The sequence below is a fragment of the Habropoda laboriosa genome, unplaced genomic scaffold, assembly GCF_001263275.1.
Source record: "Habropoda laboriosa isolate 0110345459 unplaced genomic scaffold, ASM126327v1 scaffold76, whole genome shotgun sequence".
NCBI lineage: Eukaryota > Metazoa > Arthropoda > Insecta > Hymenoptera > Apidae > Habropoda > Habropoda laboriosa.
In genome coordinates, this window is record NW_017100184.1 from 176020 (window position 1) to 189343 (window position 13324).

General features: G+C 44.6%; 3 protein-coding genes across 4 annotated transcripts in view; 1 reads left to right on the forward strand and 2 right to left on the reverse strand.

Annotated features, from left to right (window-relative positions):
- LOC108579302 (nitric oxide-associated protein 1) overlaps positions 1-10099 on the forward strand; it is an 11485-nt gene extending 1386 nt beyond the window's left edge. The window contains 7 exon segments of the mRNA XM_017942809.1: positions 1720-1783; positions 7129-7153; positions 7371-8668; positions 8740-9036; positions 9109-9430; positions 9515-9729; positions 9812-10099. Coding sequence (XP_017798298.1) covers positions 1720-1783; positions 7129-7153; positions 7371-8668; positions 8740-9036; positions 9109-9430; positions 9515-9729; positions 9812-9993 — 2403 coding nt within the window. The 3' untranslated portion in view covers positions 9994-10099.
- A 305-nt stretch (positions 10100-10404) lies between these two features.
- LOC108579401 lies at positions 10405-11887 on the reverse strand. Of its 2 annotated transcripts, none has more exons than XM_017942930.1 (6): positions 11775-11887; positions 11326-11691; positions 11124-11258; positions 10951-11057; positions 10570-10893; positions 10405-10495 (listed from the first exon to the last, which is right to left on the reverse strand). In XM_017942930.1, the coding sequence occupies exons 1-6, from the start codon at positions 11820-11822 to the stop codon at positions 10405-10407; spliced, it is 1071 nt and encodes a 356-aa protein (XP_017798419.1). In that variant the 5' UTR covers positions 11823-11887. The 2 variants fall into 2 exon arrangements, with proteins under 2 accessions (XP_017798419.1, XP_017798418.1); XM_017942929.1 differs by having other exon boundaries at positions 10405-10514.
- Positions 11888-12122: 235 nt separating this feature from the next.
- LOC108579402 lies at positions 12123-12629 on the reverse strand. Its single transcript, XM_017942931.1, has 2 exons — positions 12388-12629; positions 12123-12300 (listed from the first exon to the last, which is right to left on the reverse strand). The coding sequence occupies exons 1-2, from the start codon at positions 12627-12629 to the stop codon at positions 12141-12143; spliced, it is 402 nt and encodes a 133-aa protein (XP_017798420.1). The 3' UTR covers positions 12123-12140.
- Between the last annotated feature and the right edge of the window lie 695 nt (positions 12630-13324).

Sequence of the window (13324 nt, forward strand, 5' to 3'; positions counted from 1 at the left end):
AAGAAGAGTCTTCGCGAACCGGATTCTTCTCAATTATCTACCGTTCATGTAGGACAGCAGAAGAGCAAAGAAACGTGTACATGTAATATGTAATAGCTGAGTGGAGTCAGTTGCGATGGCGCCAGCAACCATGGAAACGTTCAGTTGTGGGCCCCGGCCGGAATAAGACGCGCAATGTTTACGTCTCGCAGAGTATAAACATATACATAATTGATAAGCTGGTGTGTCGTAAGAGTAAGGTAAGCCGTTGAGAAAGAGAGAGAGAGAGAGAGAGAGAGAGAGAGAGAGAGGGAGAGAGTTGTGACGTAAACAAACGAATGTTGTGGACAGTATGATTAACCTCGTTTCAAAACGTATTCTTATCCTCGATTATAAGGTTCCCTGTTATCGAACTTACAACGACTCAGATCTAGCCGATACAACTTGTTTTGAAATGACGCGACGCGACGAGACGGTAGAATTAATTCCGGTGAGCAGAGAATCGGTGGTGGTCTTCGACCTCTCCAGATTTTGCCCACCATGCTTATTTCTGGATGCCAACCGCCACGCGGTACAATGTGACGTCACTCCACTCCACTCCACGCCACGCCACGCCACGCCACGTCAAGGCCAACCAACCAAACACCTTCCCGAATCCGCCGCCGTATGAATACACGTGCCAGAACGAAACCGATCGGTCCATTAACCGTATGATCCACCGACACACGTTGCTTTCATACACGACTCTGCTCCTTTAAACGTCTATTCTTTTCACCATTTTCACTCATATCTCCTAACTTTCGCTTTTACAAACAGATATACGTACTCTAGGTATATCCGCTTTTCGAGTAAGCTTCGACAGACGACGAAAGCGCGAAAGGAAACCGGAAGACTGGTTCGCGATACGCTTGTGCGAAAAGGGGCAACGAACTTGTTTGACCCGAGAGGAAGGGGGTGTAAATATGTACACGGCTGGTGCATCGATCATGTCGATGTTCTTCGCGCCTCTGAAATTCCATCGAACCGATACGATTCGACTATCGCTGTATGTAGGTATGTAAGTGCATACATGCACTGGTCTAAAGCCTTGACTTTATCGTAGCCTTTACCGCGCACAGCTACTTGCACCGATTACCATCTCCTTTCCCTTTCCTTTCGCATAAACGTTTTTCCTTTGATCGCCAACCCGAAAAACGAACGCGCGAAGAAAGCTCTTTTCGGAGTGGATCGTTGTTTGCGTAACTTTTTCTACATATATTTCCGTTGCGTTTCAGCCTGCTTACGTTCGAGCAGAAGGTAGTAAATACTTTGCCCCGTCGAGGAGGGGAATAATTTTTTCATTGCTTCCTCGAAATATTTTTTTCCATTATCGCACTGATTTGGAACACGCGTGAGGAACGATAAGTATTAAACGCGTATTACCCCTGAACGAGGCCCGGGTTTTTAATTAACCAAACGAATTTCCTGGGTGGGGATAAGGTAAACGACGACGACGACCACCATCTATGTATATCTCTATATATCTATGAGTTCGAAAACACTGTTGAAACCGTTCTACGGAATAAAAACTGTTTGGACCAATTGCCTTATCTCACGGTGATCGCTCACCGATGCTAAATTATCCACTTTTATCGTCTCCGATGTAACCTCGCGCGAAAGATTCGTGCGTCGAAAACCGTCGGCAAAGAGCTAGCGTGGATGATATTTATAACGATACGTTAAGCGCGGGAAACGTGCCAGAGGCATAAAAGCGATTTGGACCCGTTTTCCTCTCGAAAACGACTACACAACATATTTCTTTTGTGTACGTGTATGTACTTTGTTGCAACAAAGTCGAACGATCAAGGAGAAAAAGAAGAACGCGTTTTTACGGCTTTGCTTCGTAATCGACGCATAGGTAACACTTGTACGTGGAAGAAACGGAGAAGGGAGGGAGTGAGAGAGAGAGAGAAGAGAAGGACCGCAGTTACACATTATGTTCTATTTTGGTACGCGATGACTGGACTGGGGGCCTGTGCGCTGTTCAAGCGAGCTCGGCTACATTAGTGTATACCCAAGTACGTAAATGTATACGTATGTATATACATATTTCCATTTTTTACACCTGCATAGGTGATTCCGTGAGGTGAAACCGGAGAGATAGAATTTAGATTAGTGTTGGAAAGAGCGTAATTTATGGTGGAGGCCCACGGACTAGCTAATCCTCGTGCTTTTGGCCAAGTCACGTACCGTTGTTCAAGAGGGTCTGAGAATTAGGATGGGAAACAGTGGTGATATTCTCCAGAAACCTTGCAAGTGAATGTTTTTTTTATATTTAACGGAAAAAAGAAGAACGCAGCAGAGAGGAAATGTTATGAATCGTATACCTCTCTCTCTCTCTCTCTCTCTCTCTCTCTCTCTCTCTCTCTCTCTCTGTATTTATATACGCAAATAAATATACCGCTAGTCTATGACCGAGCGCACATTTCTATACAAGTAGTTATTTCGAGACAAGATTTCGGCGCTTTCATGACTCGCTACCGTCAGGATAAACAAACAGCGCAAACGATAAAAGGCCGTATCGTATGTGTACTTACGCGCAACGCGTAGCAATAGCCGTAGGACACGTCGACCGAGCAAAACGGCGTAAACAGAGAAGAGTCGTTTGGTCACGAATAAATCCGAATAGAGTCGAGTCGAAATTTAAAAGACGTCCGATCCCCAACGCAGGCGTTTCCTTCCATGTAACTGACGCGACGTTCATGCCCCGCCCTCTTGCTTCACGCCACCGTGTCCGTGTCCGTGTCCGTGCCCGCGTACACGCGGCAGCGGCAACGGCTCCTTATCTACGCGCATAATAATACTCTATACGCGACGAGATAATTTATGCATGGTAGATTGGTGTTTACCAAAGGCGAACGTGCCAACTCGACACATTCTATCGTTTCATTTTAGTTTCGAAGGCAATCGACCAAATTACCGCGTCGTAGAACTCCACTTGTGCGCGTTTCTATGCCATCTTTAGCAGTTTCCGAGTCATCTCGTCTTCGAACTGGCAAAAATGTAGGAAAAATCGGGCAGAATCGATCGATAGAAATGGAAAACTCGGCTGACGCAACTAGAAAGACCGCGTTCGAAAGGTTTCAGATCTACAACCTGTAATCGTCTAAGCGCTTTAACCGACTACGTACTACGCGTATACTTGGCGTCGCGTAACTGGTCGCGCATACGCGACGCAGTTTCGCCTGCTTTAAACCGGTCACCTTTTTTCATCACCAATTCACGTCGATTCGACGACGATCTACATCGTTTCGCGATCATACGACGGCTTCTCCAAATTATCGTACGTTTCATCTGTAAGAAATGCGAGATTCCGGCGGCGAAGTGGTGGCCTGGACTTTGTTACCCAGGAAGAGAAAGCGCGCGGGTACCTGAGGGTCCCATAAACTAAGCCCTTTCCCCGGAAAGTCGAACGAGGGGGCTCCAACAGTTTTTCGGAGCAACGTGGGATACGACGCGGAAAGGACACTCTGGAAATAGCCATCGAGCGAGACGGACGCCGGAATCCTTAACAGTCGCTTAGGAATATAGAATAAATACATTTTCGGATACCACACTATGCTGAGTTAAATTCTTTTTTTCAAGCGGTGCTTACACATCGATCAAATACAAATACGAGCGTATAGAAATATCATACTTTCCCTCGCCGTTTATCGATCGTTCGACTGTCTGACCGACCGACCGACCGTCATTCCATTCTTCGTTCACTTCTCTCGTCGATTAAAACTGCCAGATACATACATATGTATGTATTACTTAATTCGTTCATGGCTTAACCAATGCTCTTTACTCGATCCTCATTTTCCTGCGTCTATATAAAAAATTCTAATTACAATGTTACCAAACGCTGAACTATTTGCTGCAAAAGGAACTGTATGTACATACGTACATGCATACGTAAGGTTATATGTACCTCTATAAACGAGCGTGAAATCGACAAGTTCTCCTTCCTTCGTTTCTCCCGCTTTCAAAGTTGAGCGAAAAATCGACTCTGCTGGTGGATAGGAACGACTGTTGCGCGCGACCTGAAAAACCTTCTGTCGACGAAACGAAATGGGATGGGATGGGACGGGACTGGACGGGTCGAAAACTAGGTTAGAAATCGACGAGACATTAATAACGCGGCTTCAACGGTGTACATTTCACTAGGAGGTTATTGACTCGTCGGCAAGCTCGATCGCACGATCGTGCCTTTAAAATATTAACGAGCAGTCGCGTCGTTGCCGGTTGCCCCGTCGTTGTGATCCTGTCTCCGATATATGTATGTATCAGGCAAACCTATCGCGTGTTTTCTTTCTTAGAGGACCTATTGCATCATTCGTAAAGGCGTGCGGCTTCGCATTACCGCGTGACCATGACCATACCATACCTCCAGTCAAAGTCGTTTCCTTTCGACCCAACACGGAAATCGGTTGAGTTCCTCGCGAATTCGACGATTAGCAATGAACAAACTTCGAGAAACGCGAACCCTGAGGTTAGATTATTAAATGCTGAACGCACGGTGCAACGTCTAACGTTTGATTACGGATTCTTCGCGTCGCGTCGCGTTGCATTGCGCTGCGCTGGCTCGCGGCTACTCCCCTCGTTCCTTTCTCCTCTATTCCAACGTTCTTACGTTTCCACGTTCCACGTGACTCACGTTCAGCGCGCGAGACCCACCACCGCACTCTCCGTCGATGAATTCGGATTTTTGCTGAACAGCGCTCTTCTTTTGCGATCGACTACGTTTCGTTCTCTACAACCCGAACGCGCATCTGTGCGTATGCTTGGGAGCAACTGAAAAAGAGCAGCTTCCCTTACGATAATTCTTTTTCGTTTATCTACGTTTCCCTATTCCGGAACAAAAGCACGAGCATCTCCTATTCGTCTGGCTTTTAAACGTTTCTACAAAATGTCATAGTCCGTGCTTTCATTCGGAATTTCTTCGTTTGTTCGGGCCTGCGAAAAAATTGAAACACCTGTCCCCACCTGCTGTGTAACCAAACGGCTTCGTATTTACGAGTTAACCTCTTTCCAGTATCTTATTCTTTGTATTCGTCGGGAAAGGAGGAGAAGAATGGAAAAACTTTATGAAACTTTCGTTCAATTTCAAGCGATACATCGTCGAATACATCGAAAAGGCGTTTAGGTGGAAGGATTTTCAATTTTGTCACGGTCCAGTGTGCCGACTTTAATTGGCATAAAGGTTTAATTGGCGCGGACGGTTTTATCGGTAGTTGGCAAGAGAATCGATGATCCTCTGACCATCCGCAATATTTTCTCAGTTGACGCGAGCGATTCTTCTCGCTCTCCTTGGCCCTCTGCTCTTCCAGTCTACTAAGAATAACAACTGCGCGTAACGAGCTTTACCTATGTATATAGCACTGTTTGTGCGCGCGCCCGCGCCTTTATCTAGCTACATATGTAGGTACCTACTTATGTATACGGATATGTATACGTAAGTATGCATACAACACTTACGATCGAAGAGACGCACGCTTTGTCGTGCCCATGAAACGAGCTCGATTGCTTTCTGCATCCCGACCACTTCCGGTAAATTTGTCCTCTCTGTATGCTCGTTTGTTTCATCGAACACTCGAACGTTTGCGTTTCACGAAAAAAAGAGTACAAAAAATTTGCATCTCTCTCCCCCTGTATGGGACTATGTACTACCGCAAATGAAATTGCACGACCTCTGTGCCACTGACTCGAGTTAAACTCGTCGACCTCGTATATATGTGTACATGTCACCAATCACGCACGCTTTGTCGATAACTGTTTCTATGTTTTTTCCATGTTGATCTATTTTAGTGTTAAGTCGATGAGACGAACGTGGTGGAGGGATTCCTGGTGATTCTTATTTTTCATTGGTTTGTAACTATTTTTATGCAAACTCTCGTTATGAAACTGATACATATGTATGCATTTACGTATTATTTATATAACATTGAATCCACTTTGAGGATACGTTTTACACCCCACTTATGCTCTATCGTTTCTAATTACAATCTTATCGTTATTATCCAAGTTTTACAAATGATTTGGCAACGATGGTATTACCGCCATCTGTGCCTGATGCATGTGCATTAGTTTTCGAATATGACGTCGAAGTGCGCATACGTATACATACATATGTATATAGGTGCGTTGATGCTCGTATGTATTTACAATCGCATGGAAAAAGTAACATTTGCTTTCGTTGCATTTGATGAAAACACCCTTGCAATATTGTATGTACCTTTGTGCATCGTCACGATATATGTACATACATGATTTCTATCGAATTTGTCATAAAATTGACATTTTATTTTCGCCGAATGTATCGAAGTGTGCGTCTTTTACGAATTTTTTCAATTATATTGTAGGATTTATTTGTACAGGTCGTGGTAAATGTAAACTTAGTCATGTAGCAAAAATTTATCATTGTACGAATGTTGATAACGAGACTATTCGAAATAAATAAACATCATTGTAGCACGTACATATGTACATATCTCGTGGTACGGTGTACGTGCCGAGATTCAGATATTCAACCCTGACCGACTTTCGTGCATTTGCAGCCGGCATGGCTTGTAAATACATACTAAACACATATACATACATGCACATGTGCATCCAGTCCCCCTTGTACGGCGATTTTTTTCATTTTTCTTTGCACCGTTCAAAGTATAGCTTGGGAAGTGTATAGTATAAATTACCGTTTCGTTGTTGCGCACGTTATGGAACGTTTGTGATCGATTTATTTAAATTCAGTTGTAAATTATGCAAGGGTTTATCGGGAATCTAACCAATTGATCGATCGGTTTAATTTGTCATTTAACGATTCGCTTGTGTGAAACTGAAGATGTTGATTTACGAACTTGATCTCGAGATATCGATCGATTATTTGACCGAAACGAACAAAGGATTAGAATCTCATTGCCGATAGAGACACTAATTTTCTTCAAATATTTGCAACAGTATAGATTCAAATATCGCGGCAACTAAATGCACTTACATACATATGCATGTATAGAAACGCAGGTTTGTTATTTTCAGTAACTTATCTGAAAGGACAGACTGTTTTCACTAGCACGTTATATCGATAGTCTCGATTCGTTCGATTCGATGCTCCGTTCACGTGTGTACAAGCCTTCGTGTAACATGCGAGTTATAGGTTATGTATGACCTGAACAAGTTGCCGGATACTTGTATTTCGGATTCGCTTCTATTCGACTGAAAGAAACGTGATCGTTGAGGCGTGATAGTTTTTACGCGTTCCTTTTATTCTGTCCACGATGACAGACATTCGATTACTCGAACGTTACGCAAATTTATACACGCCGATAGATAATAGTAACGAGTATCTTTTCTAACCGATGTCGCGAAATTAGCGGAATCTTGGCAAGAATCATCATGCGCTATACGAGCGTTAGGCTGTGGTTCTTTCAATTCGCACATAGTCATGGTATGTGCCGTAACTTTCAATTGCCGCGCTTTCAGCAAACAATTTCGTACAAAAGCGTTCAGAGTAAATCGGATCCAAAAGTTGCAGCTCTCCGAGATAAATTAGTATATTGCGATTATTTGGATCTTGACAAGGTAAAACTGGGATATAAGAAACGTACCGAGTTTCGAAGGAAAGAGTATCAGCGGAGGGAAAACTTGAGATACAAAAAGGTTGCTTATCACCCGGTATTTAGCGTTACCTTAAACGATGCAGCGGAGCGAGAAGACGAAATAGCGAAGGCGGAAGAGAAGGAGGAGGAGGATGATGATGATGATGATGATGATGATGATGATGATATGTTTAAAAATGTGATGAAGAAAAAGCCTCTGTATATGCCGTACGCGGCGGTAGATAGATACGATTCGACGCCTATCGATGATTCGATGCCGGACAATGTCGAAGAAAGCGTATTGAACGACAAATACAAGGCTTTGTACGAGAAATATTTAGAGGTAAAAAAGAGCGACCCGAGTAACATGAATCAGTTGGAGTTTGAAGATTTGATGAGAAAAGGTGAAGACGAGGTATTGAAGGATGCGCCGGAAGGGGAATTGTGGAAGGTTCCGCATAATTGGATGGTCGATTACGAACACTTTGACGATACTTCGATCGATATGAATTGGTACAAGAATTACGGTACACCGAATCCCGATTCAGAAGTGAGTCCTGTTCCATGCGGCGGCTGCGGTGCTTTGTTGCATTGTAAAGACCCAGGGATTCCTGGTTATTTACCATCGGAACTATTCCGCTGTAACAGCGACGATGAATATTTGAAATCAACGATTTGTCAGAGGTGTCATTTCCTAAAGTTTTACAACGCGTCGTTAAAAGTGAAAGTATCGATAGAAGATTATCCGAAACTGTTGCAAGTAATTAAACGTAAAAAGTGCGCGATCGTATTGATGATCGATCTGACAGATTTCCCTTGTAGCATTTGGCCTAATTTGAAAAGCATTCTGCATCCTTTCACGCCTATTTTCCTGGTTGGAAACAAAGTCGATCTGTTGCCCAGGGATTCTCCGTTATTCTTCGACAACGTTAAAAGGAGTTTAGTAGAGACGGTACTGGATGTAACTGGCGTAAACGGGGCAAACATTACGCACGTGCAGCTTGTGTCCGCCAAAACTGGATACGGCGTAGAGGAGTTGATAAATAAGTTACAACACATATGGCGATACAGGGGTGCGTAATCGAGCGTTTTCGTTATTATCGAAAAAAACGAAAAAGAAAAAAAAATATTGTCGACGTTTCAGGTGACGTCTACTTGGTCGGCTGCACGAACGTTGGAAAATCTTCATTGTTCAACACTTTATTGAACTCGGATTTCTGCAAGGTGCAAGCTGTTGACCTTGTACAACGCGCTACGGTGTCTGCTTGGCCAGGAACTACATTGAATTTATTGAAATTTCCAATTTTAAATCTGAACGGCATGAAACTTTCGGCAAGAGTAACGAGGCTTTGCGACGAGAGATTGTACAGACAGAGAGCAGCGCGATACAAGAATTATAAATTTAAAGAGACGAGGGACCTGGAATTCGCGACGTTAGAAGGTATGGTACATACATACATGTATGTATAGAAAATATTTCGTACGAAATGTTGGACTAACGTTTTCCATACAGCTCCAGTTGGTAGATCGTTCACCGGATACTCGCTGAAAGAAGAGATCGCCGATCCTTTCTCGGAAAAGTCGCACAATTTCATGACGAAGAAACCGACTTTCGACGAATCTGAACCAGAGTACAAGCTGAGTCGATGGTGCTACGATACTCCGGGTACTATTCAGAAGGATCAAATTCTAGATTTGTTAACGACCGATGAATTGATGTTAACGTTACCGCAACGAATTATCTCGCCGAGAACGCTTATGTTGAAATCGAAACAAACACTGTTCGTAGCTGGCATGGGAAGATTGGATTATCTCGAAGGAGAACACTATATACGGTATTTTATTTTCTCCTTTATTTTCCGTTTAACGCAATTAACTCGAATTCATGCGAATTCGAACTTCACTTTTTTGCCACACAGGTGCACGCTGTTCGCGAGCAAAGAACTACCTATAACGGTGTGTTACACCGTAGATGCGAACCAAGTGTACGAGGAATTGTTGGATAGCGAGGCTTTCGTCGTACCCGCCAACGATCCGGAACGATTGAAAATGTGGCCGAAATTGGGATGGAAAGAGCTAAAGGTAACCGGTGTGAGAGGTGAATCCGTCGCTGACGTTGTACTCTCGAGTATAGGTATGATTTTCAAAAGGCAGTTGCCTCTCAACGCGAAATCTCGCTATTCGCGATTTTATCGAGTTTCATTTCGATCGTTCAGGTTGGATCGCTGTTACGCCTCACGAAAACGAGAGCGCTTGTTTGAAAGCGTGGACGCCCGAGGGTCGTGGTATATATCTGAGAAGTCCGGCATTGCTGAGTAAATCGGTGTATCTTCATGGGCCGAGGGTTGCAGGAACTCCGATGTATAGATTTGGAAAACAGGTATACGTTAAAATTTAAAGGTGCACACCATGGATTTATTCACGTTTCAATCGTCAACTTGTCATAGGTTTGTAAAGTCGGTGAAAATTTTTGTAAAAACCGTCTCGTTTATACGTATGTACGTGTCGCGTGTAAAAAGCATGAAATTCTGAAATACTACAAATTCGTTAAAAACTGGTTTCTATTCTTTTCCTTTTTGCCCATTGTGTGACAATTTCATTTTATACAACAAACACGCACGCACGCACGCACGCACGCACGCACGCACACACACACACACACAGGATAGGACGTTAAATCGAGAGATGCTGTTCGGTACGAAGTCGTACACCTCGAGAGGACTCTTAACCCAAAAACGAAGACTCGTCCTTGTCAAAGCAGATCACACGAAGGCTGTTTTCTACGATGGGATCGATTTGAGCACGAAACCTACTCGGCGGTTACCTTACGATCTTTCTCCGCGTAACGCGCTCTTTCCTTGCTCTGCGAAAGGTGTCGGATTCTTGGCTGCTGCGATACTCTGTAAAAAGAAAGGATATCTTTTTGAACGAATCGAAAGGTAATCGTGTCTCCCGTAGACCTTAGCAAGCTTACGTAGAGATCGGCTCGCGTGAAGCGAAACTATCGTCCGGTGTACGAGCGTAATAACACCAACGGCGCTCATAGTCGTGGTAATCGGTCGGATCTTGGTTCGATCTGATACCACCGCATTCGCAGGAAAAGTAACATTTATACTTTGAGCAGACGGGACAGCTGTCGAAGATGTGCAGATTGCCGCAAACAGAGGGACGCGCGTCGATCCTGTTCAGCAGCGACTGTAATTTCTGTTTTGTCGGATGATAACACTGGTTGATCCGACTCGGCTCGTTCCGACACGAATATTCTACTACGTTACAGGACTCGCATCGATACCTCGCCCTGGAAGAATTTTTCCATTGCACCTGCGCTTGCTACGTACTTACATCGACTACATACGGAGGAGGGCAAGCGTGAGCTCTAGCTTTTGCTCGACTATGACAAACGCTTCTTTGCCGGATGATACCTTTGGTGGGTCGTTTTCTATGAACGCAGTTGGATTTTCGCTGAAACATCAAGTTTCGTTGGTTGAATTGAACGAACGCGAGCGACGTTCGAATTAAGCGTTTTACCTTGGAATCGATCATTTTTGGGTTCACCACACAGTACGAGGCCCGATCGGAGTAATTGTTCGCGTCGTAAACACTGGTGGTCACCTCTTCTATCACAGTTTTCGTAGAGATCTCGATTTTAGGTGCTATAATACCCTGCACAGTTGGGGTGAATGTTAATCGTAGGTGCGAGAAACGAAAGAAAAGGTGGGGAGATACTAACGGGAAAATATTTGCTTGGATCCATGAGCAGATCGACGTCTACTCCGGCGAGTAAACGTTCGTAGTGTGTGACGGGGGGATAGAGTACGTCTGCCAAGCTGGTCTCGAAGGTAGCCAGGAGTATGGCCTGGTTGCAGGAGGGTCTAAGCCATTGTATCAGTTCCGCGTAGAGACACTCTTGCTCCAAATTCCGTTGCAACTCTGTCAAAGCAGCCAGCCGTGTAAAGGTTTTCTTAAAGTTAAACTCGTTGTGAAATAATAGTGGAAAAATCGGCGATACTCTGTGCGATTCGAGGGTGGAACCGAGGCTGGTTATACGCAACGCTACTTCGCCGTTAGGGCAGAGCCATACACCGGGACACGTAACCTGTAAATCGTCCATCGGGGTTTACCTTTAGGTTGGAACTTGGCTTGGAAGAGAAAGCGATATACCGATATGTATGTACGTACGGCGTGTAGCTCCAGTCGTATTTTCACGCAGAAACCCTTTCCGGCCATCGCTGCGTTTCCCCTTTGTCTACCGACACAGCACAGCTCTATCTCCGTTTAACGTTCCAATCCTGCTGTCACCGTCATTTTTTTATCTTCGCTTCGTTCCGTTACCACCGATCCAATTTTATCTCGCGATCGTTCGCGTTTCCTCGGCTGACGCGCACCAAGACGTGAGGACGCGCAGGCTTGTGTCCGGTCTACGGAGGGGGGAGGCACGTTGAAGCGGGATGATCGCGGTGTTGCGTTGGTTGCCAGGAAACGGGTGCGGCACAACATCGATATTGAATTTTGCCGGGGATCGCGGGAACGATTGCTCGAGAACTTTTAAACTACGAACGGTACTCCGGTAAACTTCTCCACCGGTAAGCCTTTCTGCAGGTGACGTATTCGAAGCTCGTTGCCGATGAAATCCGATTGTTCGATGGGAAAACGTAACCTCGAATCGTCGGTTCGAGGTATGAACGGTTCCGCGAACCAGCCGTACCTACGGAATTTTCCAAATGCGTGAGAATTGTTCACGCGCCCCACCACACAATCTCCAACGTCTTTTCGTAATATGCATATGTCCTACTCCATGTTCACAGTTGGCGGCCTGAACGTGTAGATATCCTTCGGCGACAGGTTCTGCCGTTTCACGATCAAATCGACGTACTCCTGGCGAACTTCGGACACCGGGATCACCTGGTGTTTCGCGTAAAACTTACCAGTCAGAGGTTTCGCTCGACCGATGGCTACAAATTCTTCCTGCAGCCGAAAGTATTTCCTCTCCTTCTCGAACCTTTCGGTGTAGAATCGCAACTTGATCGGGTTCATCGTCATTTCTACTCGAGTCGCTAAAATTTTCTCTCGCACGACGTGCGTGGGAATCGGACGGAGATGTCGCGTAAATAAAACGGGAGAAAGGAACAGAAACAGAAAACGAAACAACAACAACAAACGAACATCGACGTTTAACTGTGGACGGGCGAAGGATGCTCGTTCGAGTAGCGTGATTTATTTGAAAATACGAGTAGAAAACGCATACATAACAATAGCATACGTAAAGGATGAAAAAAAGAAACAAGAAGAGCTTTTTCTCGCGAGCAAATACAGAGAGAGAGAGAGAGAGAGAGAGAGAGAGAGAGTTTGGTGTGGCAAGAACGGGAAGAGGAAGAAAAGCAGCGGCGAACTTCTCCGTTCGCGTATAACAGGAACGAGGAGAAACGTAAAATGCGCAAAATTAAACAAAGAGTTACTCTGGTTTGCGTGGCTTACCGTCCCAGCCACTCTCGACCGTCGGCTTCGGTGACAATCGCTACTACCGTCAGCTGCCGATGCTTTTATTTCTATTTCTATAAATACTGCAGCCAAAAACAAATTCCAAGTAGTAAAAAAGAAGAGGAAGTGCGGTAAGATGCGAGGGAGTATGCGTTGCGTTGATTTCGGTGTTTCTCCGAGAAATACAATTTACATCGCTACATTTTTAAGGCACACGTTCATATGAGATAGCGATAATAATAATTACGGTA